This window comes from Pipistrellus kuhlii, unplaced genomic scaffold (assembly GCF_014108245.1).
Source record: "Pipistrellus kuhlii isolate mPipKuh1 unplaced genomic scaffold, mPipKuh1.p scaffold_m20_p_2, whole genome shotgun sequence".
NCBI lineage: Eukaryota > Metazoa > Chordata > Mammalia > Chiroptera > Vespertilionidae > Pipistrellus > Pipistrellus kuhlii.
In genome coordinates, this window is record NW_023425515.1 from 71,151,470 (window position 1) to 71,168,554 (window position 17,085).

General features: G+C 39.3%; 2 protein-coding genes across 3 annotated transcripts in view; both read left to right on the forward strand.

The window, feature by feature from the left end:
- Positions 1-17,085, forward strand: part of COL8A1 (collagen type VIII alpha 1 chain) — a 170,942-nt gene that overhangs the window by 117,973 nt on the left and 35,884 nt on the right. The window lies entirely within an intron of this gene.
- LOC118724438 (non-POU domain-containing octamer-binding protein-like) lies at positions 10,636-12,266 on the forward strand. Its single transcript, XM_036447689.2, is given in 1 exon segment — positions 10,636-12,266. A coding segment is annotated over 1 exon segment (1,383 nt). The 5' UTR covers positions 10,636-10,683; the 3' UTR covers positions 12,067-12,266.

Sequence of the window (17,085 nt, forward strand, 5' to 3'; positions counted from 1 at the left end):
CTAACCCTGTGTCTTCAGTGAGTTCTTTAACTTCTCTGGATTCACTTTCCTGCTCAGCAAAAATGAGCAGGTTAGGTAGATAGGATATTCTCTAAGGACCTGCCCAGCACCAACATTTGTGTGATGCTAAATGTTGGTCCATCACAGTGATTCTCAAACTGTAGTAGGCCACACAGTCATCAAGAGAGCTTGTTAAACACTGATTCCTGATTAGCAAATTGAGAAGGGGCCCAGGAATTACATTTTTAACAAGATGCTGCATATGCTGAGGTGAATGGGAGGAGCCACACTTTAAGAACTGTGGGATTGTGACAGCCTTCTTGTCACTGGACAACAGCACTCCTGATATGACAGATTCACAATGGGATGTAAGCAGGTAAAACTCAGGCTCCTGCTGGACTGCCATAAGGAGAATTGGGTGTATGTAGGTAAGTCCCAAAAGCATACAATTTTGTTAGAAGCCCACCTCCTGGGGATGAGACAACTTGAGTTCACAAAGCTTTCCTCAAGCTAAAGTCAAAATGGATCACAATTGCCATCTAGTGACATCTTTGAGTTACTACATCTAGAGGATACAGAATGAAATGATGCTTTTTTTTTTTTTTTTTTTTTACAAAACTATGTTCAAGATGAGAAATCTTGAGACAAATTCTAATGTACTCTGGTCGTATGTATATTTGTATCTAAGCATTATAAAAATAAACAAGTATATATCATCTCCTATGTGTGAGGCACTATTCTAATACGTTATATATGTTCAGTTATTCACAGCAACGAAATGAGATAGATACAATTATTTTCCCTATTTTACAGATATGAAATATAACTACAGATGTACTAAGAAACATGCCTGAGGTTGTCCAGCAAGTAAACTGGTAGTTCTGAGATTAAACTCAGACAGCTCCTGGAGGGATTTTACTCCAACCAGCCTTTTTCATATCAGAAACATAAAATAGTTACCAAAACAATTGGCACCTGTAACCAGTCATCAGTTCCCAGAATATAAACTGAAGCAATTAATTTTGTATGATTCTTCCAAATGAAATCATCCCATGTGCAACAACTAAAAAGATGCTTCTACTTACACAAAGACAATTATGAAACAAAAAGAACGCCAACTTGGTATCACCTTCCAACTTGCTCTGCAACCTTGGACAAGTTGCCTAACCTCTCTGGGCTTTACTTTCTTCATCTATAAAGTAGAAAAAAATGAAAATGTAGTTTACATAGTTTTGGAGTTCATTAAAGTAAGATTAAATTTTAGAGTAACTGTTCAACTTATCCAGTTAATGTGTCACAACAGCAAATAAGGAGACAAAGGGAGTAATAGTATTGCTTTTTCTCAAATTATCCTGCAATGTGGGAAAGAAGATAGGATAGCAGATTTTTTTTCTACTTTATTTTTTATTTTTAAATAATTTTTTTATTTTTTAATTAGTTTCAGGTGTACACCTTAGTGATTAGACATTATATAACTTACTAAGTGATCCTCCCAATAAATCTCATTCCCATCTGACACCATACATAGTTATTAGAATATTACTGACTCTATTCCTTATACTATATTTTATATTCTTATGACTATGCTGTAAAAAACAATCTGTACTTCTTAATCCCTTCACCTTTTTTACCCACCTCCTCCCCCAAAAACCCCTTCAAACTGACAATGGTCAAAATGTTCTCTGTATCTATGGTATGAGTCTGTTTCTGTTCTGCTTGTTTGTTTACTTTCTTTTCTAGATTCAATTGTTGGAATGTATGTATTTATTGCCATTTTATTGTTCATATATTTTCTCTCTTTTTTTCTTCATTTTCTTAAAGAAGGCCCTTTAACATTTCTTGTAATAATGGATTGGTGGTGATAATTAACTCCTTTAGCTTTTTCTTATCTGTGAAGCTCTTTATCTGTCCTTACATTGCAAATGATAGCTTTACTGGGTAGATCAATTTTGTTTGTAGGTCCTAGCTTGTCATCACTTTTAATATTTCTTGACACTCCCTTCTGACCTGCAAAGTTTCTATTGAGAAATCAATTGACAGTCTTATGGAAGCTCCCTTTTAGGTCATTAACTGTTTTTCTCTTGATGCCTTTAACATTCTCTCTTTGTCTTTAACCTTTTGCATTTTAATTATGATTTATCTTGGTGTGAGAAAAGTTTTCTGTCATTATTTTTCCAAATAGGTTTTTAATTTCTGGCTCTCCCTCTTTTCCAGCACTACATTGATGCAGAGGTTCCTTACACTATCTTCATATTTTCTAATTCTTTTCTCTTTTTGCTATTTTAACTGAGTGTTTTCTGCTTCCTTATCCTCCAAATCGCAGATTTGACCCTCCACTTCATCTACTCTACTATTGATTGCCTGTAATAAATTCTTCCTCTCAGTTAATACATTCCTCGTTTCTGATTGATTCTTTTTATATTTTCTACTTCTGCTTTTATGTTTCCTCTCTCAGTTGAAGTTCACACAGATCATTGAGCATCCTTATAACCAGTGTTTTGAACTCTGCATCTGGTAGATTGCTTGTCTCCATTCTGTTGCTGCATATTATTATTATTATTATTATTATTATTATTATTATTCTGCTTCTCCCTTCCCTTCTCCTTCTCCGACTCCATTTTTGGAGTTTTGTTCTTTTCTTTCATTTGGAACATATTTCTTTGTCTCCTCATTTGGGCAGCCTCTTTGTATTTGTTTCTATATATTAGGTAGAGCTGTTATGTCTCCCAGACTTAGTTGAGTGGCCTTATGTAATGGGTGTTCTATAGTGTCCAGTGGTACTCTGGGTACTCTATGTATGATCTCATGTGGGCTGTGTGCACCCTCCTCTTGTAGTTGAGCCTTAATTGCTGTTGTCATTTCAGTGGAAGAGATTCACCCCCAAGGACTGGCTGTGGAGAATCAGCTGTGCAAGGACCCACCCCATAGAGCAGGACGGCAACTACGTAATTGCGTATTTTTTAAAGACAATCAAAGACAATTTTTTCATGGAACTAAATAACTTTATTCTGTAATGTATTGCCCATTTTGATCAATGACCTTTTGCCATCTTTCAGGCAGCATCATAATCCCACGTTCAAAAAACTTCTGGTTTTTATTAGCAAAAAAACTGAATCAGGTACGATTTGACATCATCATCATTATTGAAATTTTTACCATTCAAGGAGTTTTGTAAAGATCGAAACAAAAAGTAATCAGATGGTGCAAGGTCAGGACTATATGGTGGATGTGGCAAGACATCCCAACCAAGCTCCATTAATTTTTGCCAAGTGACCAAAGATGTGTGTGGCCTTGCATTGTCATGATGGAATACAACACCTTTTCGATTTGTCAATTCGGGCCGCTTTTCTTCAACTGCATTGTTTAGTTTTGTTAGTTGTTCAATGTAGACATCAGAATTGATCATTCGGTTGGGTGGTAAGAGTTCAAAGTAGACAATTCCTTTGTAATCCCACCAAACTGATAACAAAACCTTCTTTTGATGAATATCAGCTTTTGATGTTGTTTGAGTTGGTTCACCTGGCCTGCTCCACGATCTTTTCCACTTGATATTGTTGTAAACAACCCATTTTTCATCGCCAGTTATCAGTCGTTTTAAAAATGGATCATTTTCATTACGTTTCTTTAGCAAATCGCAGCTGCTAATGCGTTGCGTTAACTGTGATTCTTTCAGTTCGTGAGGAACCCATGTATCGAGTTTTTGAACATAGCCAAGTTGTTTTAAGTGATTTTCAATGCATGTATGTGATACATGAAGCTTCTCTGCAATCTCACGTGTTGTACTGTGACAGTCCGAATTGATTATTGCTTTGATTAGGGCGTCATCAACTTCAACTGGACGACCAGAGCGTTTTTCATCTTTGAGTGAAAAATCACCAGAACGAAATTTGGCAAACCAATTTTGACACTGCCATTCTTTTAAGGCTTCGTCACCATAAACAGTACATAACTTTTTATGAGCTTGCGATGCGTTTTTCCCTTTGTGGAAATAAAAAAGCAAAATATGACGAAAATGTTCCTTTTGATTTTCCATTTTTCAACGAACGCCAAACGAAAACTACAAAACAGATCAAAAAACTTTTTTTTACTGATTAACAGCTGAATAGCCAACTATCAAATAACAAGATGTGTTTTACATTTGTACTACGTCTGCAAACCTAAAAATTCAACTGAAGCCATATATGTGTGAAACCCGCAATTACTTAGTTGCCGACCCAATACTTCTGTGGGGCTCTGGTGCCCACTGAGTTAGCCCTTTGAGTGTGTCATTTGGGGAGGTGGTTGGGTGGTACTTCAACATAGCCTGAAGCTGTCTACTGGGTGTGCTGGCTCTGGAGCTTCCCAGAAGGTGCAGGCCAAGGTCAGCCACCACCTGTGTTCTTCCCAGAGTCAGCCAGCATGAGCTGCAGAGTGATTTTCAGATGACTGCTATTTGTGCTGGGCTTGGAAGTGCCCAAGTGAGTCCAGGTTGTGGACCAGGGATGGCTGCTGCTAGTGCTGGGCCTGAGGCCACATAGTGAGGGCACATTGAGGCTAGACACTGCTTGTTTGAGAGATTTTAGAAAAGTCAGAAGCATGAGCCAATACAGGCCATTTGTATGGAAAAGCCACTGAAAACAGCTTGAGTGGACCTTCAAGTTGGGTGGGATGGGATCTCAGTTAATGATCAGGGTGAGGTGAACAATGTGAGCCAGGTTGACGGGGATTTAGATATGGCACCCAACTGCTGGCTCTGTTTGGGTCATCTCAGAAGTCCACCAGCTCTCACCTTGATGCCAAATAATTCAGTTCCTCCCGTTATATCTTTGTTGCCTTTCAAGCTGCTGCCCCTGCACTGGAGCTCAAAGGGAGTGAGTCCAAGTAAGTCCACACGCAGGTACTCTGGGACTCCATAAGCTCTCTGTCTTACTCAGCCAAAACCCCCACTGGTTTTTATAGCCAAAAGTTGTGGGAACTTCTCTACCTAACACTGAAACTCTGGATTGCGGGGCCTACATGAGACTGGGACTCCTCAGTTCTCAAGGGGAGGGGAACCTCCAAAGCCAAGATATCCCTCCCAATTTTTATCCACCACATATGGGTATGATATCAGCCCATTCCACGTCTCAATATTTTCTACCAGTCTCGATGTGGCTTCTTCTTTAAATTCCTTGTTGTAGGACTTCCATTTAGCTAGATTTCAGGTGGTTCTAAATGATGGTTGTTTTTAGTTTATTTGTAATTTTGATGTGATTGTGGAAGGATGTGAGTACTGTTTTAGCTATGCCTCCATCTTGACTGAAAGTAGGACAACAGACTTTATCTCCTGGTCTATTGTTCAGAAGTGCTAGTAGTAAAAAACACTCATGAAGTTTTCAGAGAAGTAAAGACCTTACCGAATGAGGTTTATGTTTCACATCTCTTCCTAGATGATGCACTTGGCCTGTGCACCTGAGCTCTGCACTCCTACCTGTTCTATCCCCCAAGGATCTTCAACAAAGGACTCCTAAAGAAAAGTCACATCTTTGTTAGTGGATTGTAGTCCAAACTCCTCATTCCAGAGCTTCCTTGTGAATGATTGAGGGTACACATATCCGAATTACTGGTATTAAACATATGCTTGCCCCACAATTATAGTTTATTTTAGCAATAAAATCTTGATCTCAGCTTACTCTCTTCTGATAATTGAATTAGAAAGAAGTTTCTTATACAAATATGACAGAGTTAAAAGGATAATTCAACCTTGAGGATAGCAAAAACTCTTTACTGATCACTCAATAAACATGTGTTGAGAATCTACTATGTACCGGGCACGGTTTTAAGTTTGGGAAATTAAACAGTGAATGAAGCCAAAAATGACATTCCACCTTCAGAGCTTACATCCTATCTAGTTGGAGATAATTCAATAAAAAGGAAAAAAATAAATATGCAATACAGTGTCTAGTAAAAAAGAAAACCCAAGTAAGATAAAGGAATAGAGAATATTGTAGATGGGGGGTTGAGGGTGCTGCTTTAAACTGGATGGTCAGGGCAGGTCTCTGAAAAGGTGACACTGGCCAGAGGTCTGACCAAGGCCAAGTATTACAAAGGTCTGAAAGTCAATTTAAGCAGATGGAGCAACTAGTGGGAAGTCCCAGGATTGGAAACCAGATGGGTTTGTTCCAGAAGACTAAAGAGAAAACTAGCCAGAGCACAATGACTACTGAGGAGATGTAAGGAAGAGGGTAGGGCCAGATCATGCAGACATTGCAGGTTGTGTTAGGAGCTACACAAACTGGGGTAGGGAGGGCCAGAAGAATTTTGAATAGGAGAGTGGCAAGACCTGGTCTATATCTTTACTCTTCTGGTTTCTCTGGGGAAGTTAACCTGAGGCAAGGATGAAGCCAGTGACTCCAGTTAAGAGGCTATTACAGTGGTCTAGGCAAAACATGATGGTGCCTTAGTAATAGTGGCTCAGGATAAGCTTCTGAAATTTGCTGATGGATTGGATATGTGAAAAAAATAGGTATCAAGAACATCTTCTGGGTATGTAAAATAGACTCATAGAAGCAGAAATAGAATAGTGGTCACCAAGGGTTGGGGGTGGGGGGGGAGGAGTGGGAATTGCTGTTCAATGGGTGTAAGTGTCAGGTATGCAAGATGAATAAGTTCTGGAGGGCTCCTGTAAGACATCATGCTTATTGTTAATATAACTGTTTTATACCCTTAAATACGTAAGAGAGTAGATATCATCTTATCTGTTCTTATCACAATAGAAAAAGAAAAAAGAATTTTTGCTGTCCAAGTAAGATCAAACTTTAAAAACTGTGGTAATTTTGAGAAACTATATCTTAGGGAAGTAGGGTTCGTTTTCAATATTATTTATTGTGACCACGCAATTTTATTATTTTAAAAAGTAATTTTATTGATCTCGGAGAGGAAAGGACAGAGAGAAATAAATAGAAACATCAGTGATGAGAGAAAATCATCAATCAGCTGCCTCTTGCATGTTCTCTACTGGGGATTGACCCCTCAACCCAGGTATGTGCCCTGACTGGGAATCAAACCATGACCTCCAAGTTCATAGGTGAATGCCCAACCACTGAGCCACACCACTTGGGACACGCAATGTCATTTAACCATAGTTTTTCTCAAAACTTAAATTTAAAGTATTATTATCAATTTATCAAAATAAATGTTAACTTTAAGGTAGGATTATTCTCAGAATTTTGATGCAAAAAAATATTTTCAAAAGAACATCTCTTAGACTTTGAACCCAAGCAACTGAATAAATATTAATATCGTTTTCCAAAATACAGAACCCTGGGGTAAAATTCCTATTTTTAGAATTAGTACAAATGTATAACCCTCTAAATGTACTAGTTATTTCAGAATTAATTTTTTAAGTGAAAAGAATTTCTAAGTCAAGAATCTTTAGGATATATCACGACCTTTTTAGGATGAGCCGTGCATAGTAATAATGCTATTCAGCCACTACATGGAATCCCACTCTGAGATAGAATCCTGAACCAGATAGTCAACCAATCTGGTATGATGTTTTTAAATGTTCTTTTGTAAAATTGTTTTGAAGACTCATTGACCATCAAACTTCAGAGGGAAGGTAGGGGAGGGTAGGAGTAAAGAGGAGAGATTAACCAAATGACTTGTATGCATGCATATAAGCCTAAACAATGAACACAGACAACAGGGGTGTGATGGCATGAGTGGTGGTGGTGAGGGGAGGGGTAAATGGGGAAATAAGGACACATATGTAACACCTTAACCAATAAAGAAATGTTTTAAAAAGACCCATTTACCAGAGAATTATAAAATCATGTCTTCTGTTTAAGACATGTGTATAAATATGAATAATGGAAGCTTAATTCTTCACTCTTTTAATATATATACAAAGTAAAAGTCCATGGCTAAGTTTAAAGGAATGTTAATTATCAGCATGAGATTTAAATTCTTGAATAAGAAATATTACAGTGGAAATGGGGAAGAAATGTGCTGGATTGGTGAGCCAGTGGCTGTTTTATGGAAACCAGAGACTTAAATTTCCAGGCAGCTCTATTGTCCTGAGATTGGCCTCAAAGTTTTGGAGATGGTGCCATCACATCACACATGCATAATCAATAATAAGAATAAAATACTTTGGGGTACAAAGACAGCCAAAATTATCAGTTAATTCAGGATAGAGCCAAAATTAAGTAAACAGTAGTGTACAAATACACACAGAAATAATTTGACTCATATACAGAGAAAACTAAAAGGACACCATATTCCTTTGCCAGGCCTCCAGTTTTACAGAGGATGGGTTCTTTTCAACAGTAACTTACCTGATAGATACTAATTAGCTATGATCATTTTCCTAGGTTCCATCGGTTTTAATGTGGTCTACATTTCTTACCCATTCTTCATATTGTTTTTTGAGGGGGCATTACTAACCTAAGTTAAAAACAAAGAAACAAACAACAACAAAATACTTGCCTGGCCAATGTTGTTCAGTGATTGAGCATTGGCCCGTGAACCAAAAGTCCCTGGTTTGATTTCCCATCAGGGTATATGCCCATGTTCTGGCCCAATCCCCTGTAGGGGGGCATAGAGGAGGCAGCTGATTAATGATGTTTCTCTCTCATCAATGTTTCTATCTCTCTATCCCTCTCTCTTCTTCTCTATCTAACATTAATAAATACATATTTGTTTAAAAAAAAAAAAAACAGTACTGAATAATTGACAGGCTAGCAGCCCCAAAAGTTGACTTCTTTTGAACACCTACTCAATTCTAAGATTCTAAGATCAATGCCTAAGATCTAATCTACCTTAAACTTAATTAGTGCCTTATCAGTTGTGACCTCGTGCTCAGATGCAGTCTCTTTTTCATTGCCATCATGCTATCTGGTCATAACTATTGAGTAGCTATCGATGGAAACTACTAGTAAAGAGAAAGAAAAAACGAAAAAGGCATTGGATGATAAACATTTTGTAAGGAAGTACTTGATGGGAAAACAGAAGCCTTCAGCATAGGCTGGTCTGTAATCCAGTCTGGATTTTAGAAGTTGTCATCATTCAGTCTAGAGTAGATCAGCATGAGTAGGTTCTTGTATCCAATGCCTTTGAGATCCTTGAATCTTTTAAAAATGTAAGTTATTCTAAAGTGAGAAAATTAATAGGATGCTTTCTAGTAGAAAGCCAAGGAGAGAGAATACATTTTCTTGTCCCTCTTTTTGGTGACATTGCACTTTAAAAATAGGCATGGGGAGGAGTCCACAGGAGGAATTTCAGTTAGGCCAATCTACTTACAAATAGAATTTCTTTCAGTTAGGCCAATCTACTTACAAATAGAATACAAGAGCCTTTGGCAAACATTGGTTGGCACATTCTTTCTAAAAGGTAACAGCCTTTTATTCTTTGGCAGATTTTAAGAGTGTCAGGCAAACCTTCCAAACCATGGCCAAGAGCAGGTTAATCCAAAACACACAACACCCGCAGCCAGCTCAAGATTAATAAGAAAATTAGACCTAGGATTATAGAATGTTAATTATGAAACATAATTCCATGATATTTATGGCTCCATAAACTGGGCAATGCTACTCTTGAGCATTTTGAAGTATTCTTTGCAGTGGGATAGTTGCTTATCCAGTTGCCTTTGAACAACATGGGTTTGAACTGCACTGGTACACTTCCGTGTGTGTGTGTGTGTGTGTGTGTGTGTTTTCAATAAATATGCAATTGGCCCTCCACATTCCGAGGATTCACCAATCGTGGACTGAAAACAGTATTTTCTATTTGTGGTTGGGAATCTGTGGCTGTGGAGGGCCAAATGTATGCATTGTTCTATATCATTTTATGTAAGAATCTTGAGCATTCATGGATTTTTGGTGTCTGTGGGGGATCCTGGAACCAATCCCCTCTGGATACTGAAGGATAATTTAAATTTGGGGGGAGTCAAAAGTTATATGGGAGTTTTTCTACTTTGCAAAGATTGGTCTCACTAACCCCCCATTGTTCAGGGTCAACTGCACTTAATGCTGTAACATTTACTGTATAGAAGGGAACATTAGGTTAGTCACAATCTATCTACTGAGATCATGGTTCTCAATCTTTAGTGGGCCTAAGAATCACCTGAAACAAGCTTAAAGAAAATAGGGGTTTCTGGTCCCTCCCCAAGTCTATCTTGCCAGACTCCTTCAGGCAGGAGACTGGGAACATGTAAGATGAAAATGGTCTGTATGCTACATATTAAGAATTACTGCACTGGAGTCTGCAGTGAGTTCTCTGAAGTTAGGACCATCCATATATTTCATGCACTGACACTGGAACCGGTGGGTAATCTGAATATTTAATGAGTGAAAATCTGTCAGCATTTATGGATGCCAGGCACTTTTCTAAGTGCTCTAATATCTTAACTCATTTAATCCTCAAATAAATTACTATTATTAACCTTGACACTTGCTGGGTGCTCTGCCTGCAGAGTCACAGAGCCACATGGCTGGCTTCTTTGTTACACGTATTCAGTTGCCACCTCCTCAGGAAGACCCTCCTCAACTGCCTATCTAAAGCAGCATCACTCTCACTCCCATCCTCTCACAAGATACTGTTCCTTTTCTCTAAAGCCCTTGCCTCTATCTAAAATGATCCGGTTTGGTTTATTATCTAGCTCTCTAAAATATAAGTTCTGGCCGTTACTTTGAGGAGCAAACAGTCGGTAGAGGGGTACAAAATATGCAGAGTAATAAAACCTTTAACTTGGAGAAGCAAAACCATGCTCCAAGAAAGCAACATCAGCATCACCAAAAGCAGCAGCAACAGTCAGCAGTACCTGCAAATGGCCAACAAGCCAGCAGCCAAAATGAAGGCTTGACTATTGACCTGAAGAATTTTAGGAAACCAAGAGAGAAGACCTTCACCCAACGTAGCCGGCTCTTTGCGGGCAATCTTCCTCCTGACATCACTGAGGAGGAAATGAGGAAATTATTTGAGAAATATGGAAAGGCAGGCAAAGTCTTCATTCATAAGAATAAGGGCTTTGGCTTTATCCGCTTGGAAACACGAACCCTAGCAGAGATTGCTAAAGTAGAGCTGGACAACATGCCACTCCGTGGAAAGCAGCTGCGTGTGCGCTCTGCCTGCCATAGTGCATCTCTTACTGTCCGAAACCTGCCTCAGCATGTGTCCAACAAACTGCTGGAGGAAGCTTTTTCTGTGTTCAGCTGGGTGGAGAGGGCCATGGTCATTGTGGATGACCGAGGAAGGCCCTCAGGAAAAGGCATTGTTGAATTCTCAGGGAAGCCAGCTGCTCAGAAAGCTCTGGACAGATGCAGTGAAGGTTCCTTCCTGCTAGCCACATTTCCTCGACCTGTGACTGTTGAGCCCATGGACCAGTTAGATGATGAAGAAGGACTTCCAGAGAAGCTGGTTATAAAAAACTAGCAATTTCACAAGGAGAGGGAGCAGCCACCTAGATTTGCACAGCCTGGCTCCTTTGAGTATGCCTATGCCATGCGCTGGAAGGCACTCATTGAGATGGAGAAACAGCAGCAGGACCAAGTGGACCGCAACATCAAGGAAGCTCGTGAGAAGCTGGAGATGGAGATGGAGGCTGCTCGCCATGAGCACCAGGTCATGCTAATGAGGCAGGATTTGATGAGGCGTCAAGAAGAACTTATGAGGATGGAAGAGCTGCACAACCAAGAAGTGCAAAAACGAAAGCAACTGGAGCTCAGGCAGGAGGAAGAGCGCAGGCGCCATGAGGAAGAGATGAGGAGACAGCAGGAAGAAACGATGCGGCGACAGCAGGAAGGATTCAAGGGAACCTTCCCTGATGCGAGAGAGCAGGAGATATGGATGGGCCAGATGGCTATGGGAGGTGCTATGGACATAAACAACAGAGGTGCCATGCCCCCTGCTCCTGTGCCTGCTGGTACCCCAGCTCCTCCAGGACCTGCCACTATGATGCCACATGGAACCTTGGGATTGACCCCACCAACTACCGAACGCTTTGGCCAAGCTGCTGCAATGGAAGGAATAGAGGCAATTGGTGGAACCCCTCCTGCATTCAACCGTGCAGCCTCTGGAGCTGATTTTGCTCCAAACAAACGTCGCTGATACTAATAAAATTGCAGTTTCTAGATCCCCAAAATCCTTAAAAGAAGGACCCTTTTGGACTAGCCAGAATTCTACTCTGGAAAAGTGTTAGGGATTTCTCCCAATAGTTAGAGCTTCCCTGCCTGTACTACTCTAGGTAGTATACTGGAGACAGAGGTCAAGGGAGGGGTGATATTTAAATCATTTCTTTGTGGTATATTGTTGAAAAAAATAATAATAAATAAATAAATAATAAAATAAAATATAAGTTCTATGAGAAACATGACTCTTACAGGTCTTATTTGTCACAGTATCTCCAGCTCCTGACTCACAGTAGACACCAAAGAAATATTTTTTAAATGAATGCATTTAACAAATGCATAGTAAATTCAAAATAAAAACTTGTTTGTTATATAATTTTTTGTTCTCCCCGAGCTTCTAAAAATTTTCATAACTGTAAATCAGTAGAAAGAAAGACTTCTAACCCAGAATTATTTCCAATTTACCCTGTCCCAAATCATTGCATAGACAGGGAAAAGAACTAAGTAAGGGTTAAAATGGAAAGTCTGGGTATAGTTTTTGCTATATGGCTTCAATATTTTCTTTGAAATGAACTCTTAGGATATCAGACACACCCATGTTCAAACATGAGTAAGAAACACATTCCAAGATCACTTGTACATGATTTTTAGATTAGCCAATGTTTTTATTAGCCACAGAAGGACTCTGCTTTCCTACTTCAGAAAGATATATCTACCCGACACCAAAAGAGCTAGTTAAATCAGTGAACATCAAGCCAATTGTTTCAATAGTAAAAAGATAGACCAATTTATTCAAAATGGCTATTGTGTCAGAACCATTGATCATTTTACCCTGTGCCAACAAAATCAAAATTTGGAGCTGACTGTAGACTCTGGAGAGAGAAAGAAACTCATTTTTAAATGGGATATAGTGTGGCTCAATCCACAGAAAGAGACCCCTTGCTAGTTGATGTCATATCAATGCTAACCAAACCCTTGCAGAATTCTGACTGTGGACAATTGATCTCCTCCTCTTTGTTTGCAGTTAAACCTAGCTCAGGTAAGCCTAGAGCTGAGGAACTGCTGCTGAATGAAGCTATTTGTTCCAAGTTGTTTTTACCACTTACACTAAAATGCCAGACAGTGAATGTTGTCAGTGATGTTGTTGGACAAAACATACTCAAAATCGTCTAGAGATTTTTTTTTTTTTTATGTTTTCCTTGTCTTATTTTGAGAATATCTTTTTGCTGTGATCATGCAGAGAATTAGCCAAACCTGAGTTGGCTTCTCAGAGAATGTGGATAGACCATGGGAAAAATCTTTCCATTTTTGAGGAATTGCTGGTCCCCCCTCATATTCATTTGTCAGTTATTGAGACTTAGTAAAAAAAAAAAAAAAAAAAAACTTGGAAGTTTCAAAGTACATGTGGCAAATGGGTAGAGAAAGGAATGCACCAATAGTGAGATCTGTTCTTACTACAGGAAGGCAAGAAAAAGCCTTTGCAAAGACCTTCACTTAGTAAGAAATTTTCTGCCACCACCACCCCCACACCACATACACACACACACACACACACACACACACACACACACACATTATGAATGATTAAATCAGAATATTTTAAGATAGAGAGAAATTTCCAAGTGCAATCCAGTTAAGAACAAAGATAATTTCTATGTTCACTATCCAAGCCCTCTAAACCATCTGGGTTAACTCAAAGCCAGGTTTAACACATTTTGTTTTCCATTTTGTGAGCAAAACATGATGTGGATTACAAATTTCTCTGAGGTTCCATGCATGGAGATGAGAGAGACTGACATTTCCTTATCAGAAGCAACAGGAGAAATTCCAAATATGAAGAATCACAGAGATTTATTGCCTCAATTCCCAGCCTGTCAGTTGGCTCAGCACAGAGGTTAAGCAGCCAAAAAGAAGTCCTTTCCTAAGGTATGAAAGGAGCTGGCTGCTGCTGAAGTCCAGACTTGGGAGTGACATAGATGGGGGTTTGGGCTTTTACACAGCCAGCAAAACACAGTCTGTTTGAAGTCGGATCAATTGATTTCTTGAACATTTCAAATAAGCAAAACTCCACAGGAAATGGGAGCCAGATGCATTTTTAACTCAGGAGTTCCTTGGAAGACAGGCAGAAAATAATCAAACAACATCCTCTAGTTTCATTTTGGCCCTCCTTCCAGACTCACTCTCCAGAACTATACCTCTGACATGTATGCAGAGACCATGATTGAATGAACTTGGGGAAGGGTAGGAAACAACAATTTAAATGTATTTAATCATTTAAATGTAACGAATAACTTAAATGCATTTACATAATAATTATAAATGTATTTAAGTCATTTCATTTAAATAGAAAAAGAAACTATGCATCTGATATAAATGTATACCAATTTTTAAATATTATACTATTTGGAAGAGTCTCCAAAACATTCTGGAAGCATGTCATATACACCAGGTACTCTGTTGGCAATTTTCACAATAACTCTTTGAGATAGGCTGTTGTTCTCGTGGTAAACCTAGAAAGAACTGAGGCTCATTGAGATTCAGCCAGAGTCCGCAGTGATTGTAGCTGGAGTGGCTGAGATTAATTTATCAAAGGAGTCCCCTATTGGTCCTCAGGATTAAAATACAAATGGAAAGAACCTGATTTCTAAGATTCTGCTTCTTCTGTCCTAACTATTGCTAGTTCTCACCTCCTCACATGTGATATAGAAACAGATTGGCAGCGTGTGTTGGAGCCAAAACTATGAGGTCAGGCGTAGTTGGCAGTTGCATACATGCCAGGAACACCACCACACCAAGTAAGTACATGAGACTCCCCAGGAGTTCTAAGGAGAGAAGTAAGGGGTACTTCCTTCTCTCCAATAAGCTGTGGCTTCAGACATTTAGAGAAAAATGTAAGTAATGTGAAAAGAGAAAAACAGACACCCTGCTACACCTACCTGCTACAGTACCTTGTGAATACTATTATTTGTTGTTATGACTTTCACAGAAGATTAAATATTTCTTTTCCTCTTAATTTCTCATATGCTGCCCAGAAGCCCCCAGTTTTCCTTGAATTTTTGTTTAGAATTCTAGATATTTCAACAATTTTCAGACACCAAGCTTGGCTGACAGAGAACAGATACATATCATGTTTGGTACAACTGCCGTCTGGGGATTTTCCCTCTGCTTTCTTCTGCTTTTCCTTCCAATGAAATTGTCCCATTCTTGGTTTTGATTTATTAATTGTGATCATGTTTCCCATTCCAGAAATCTCATTTGCGAGGTAAAGAAAGAATAAAAATGGTAATGGATAGTTATCCCTGGTATTTTTCATTTTTCCTCAGCTCTTGCTTCTGAACTGTCTCTGTTTTTTGTGCACTTCTGTGTCGGCAAAGAAAATCAAAGACAATTTAGGATGGAATTTTTTTATGTGTATTATGTTAATCAGGCCCACTCCACATTCATGATGTTTTGGGCAAAAGTACAAATGGAGACCCATGTACTATACATTTAAGTATTTAGAAGTTGTGAATCAAGCTGACAAACTGTCAAATCATTTACATTTCATCCCTTTGGCTTGGCAAATATACATTCATAACATCTTGAGAGGCCACCTCAAATTTAGAATTCTCAGACTTTTTGAAATGCTTGTACCAGACTGCAGAGGCTGGGGAAAATAAGCCTACTCCATCTTCATTTGTTCCCATGTCCAGCTCAGCAGTGAACTACAGTAGGTTTTATAACCATGAATGTGAACACAGCCAACTCCATCCACAACCCCTGACAAAAAGCTGTTCCTTAGACCCACGTAGGACCCAGAGATGCAGGCCTGAGGGGAACAGTTCACCACATGAAGCTAAACCTTGACAAAAAGCTTGTGTAGTCACCAGAAAAAGCTCACCTTCATCTGGGTTGAGGATTATAGGGTCTTGCATGTCCAGAGCATGGTCTAGAAGAGTGTGGTACTGGTCAGCACAATCCCTTGACTCCTCACCCATAATAGCAGTTAGAGGACATGCAGCTCCAGGAAGGTCAGAATAGAGGGCCTTGGAGTTAGTGTCCCCTTTGTTATAATGGCCAAGTGAGAATTAACTTTACTTCCTTGACACTCCATCCAAAGCCTCCAAGTAGGAATGAAAAGTAACTCAGAAAATTTGGAACTAGAGGTTCAAGATTCATTGTTTCACATAAGCAAGGCACCAGTACATCAGTATCACTGAGGATTATGCAATTTTCTCTTTGAGTTGCAATTGTGGTCATCTTATTTCCTGTTCTGGTTTCCATGGTCCAAAGCCAAAAAAAGAAACAGGATCTGTTAAAGATCCGAAAGGAGACATCATTAACAATGAATTATTATCTAATATGGAAATAACTCTAATTAAAAGAGGGAGTAGGAGCACAAGCATGTACTTCATTGTCATAAATCTTTTTAGAAGATGAAACAACCAGGAGGCAAAGAAATCTCTTCTAGGAGATGGGAGGGAGGAATGGATTCCTTGGGTTTACATTTGTTCCAACTGAAGTAGGCTCTGCTTCTCCTGCCTGTCTAACCCCATGGACTCACTCCTGCCTCTCTCAGGGATGATAACAATAACAGCTGATACAAGACCTCACTCTAAGGACTTTACGTACATTTACTTTTATCTTCATAAAAGCCCTGTAAGGTATGTACTATTATTATTATCCTCATTTTATAGACGAAGAAAGGGGGGCACAAAAAGAGTTTTGGAAAAATTCGAATTTTACCAAAGTCATGTAGACAATAAGTTTCAGAGCTAGGATGTGACCCCAGGCCATGTGGCACTAGAGTCTGTGCACTCAGCAACATGGCTACTGCTCCTACCACCCAGGGGCCAGCCAGCTCAGTCTTGGCCACCCTCCACTCTGTCCTGTTTCCCAAGTAACCACATATTTATCTCTAGTACCAGTTAGTGGTTTGACCTGAAAGAGTGGTTGTCTTTTGGGCGGACCTGGAACTTCTGTTTCCTACAGGATGAGTACAGCCTCTCCTTTCTCAGGC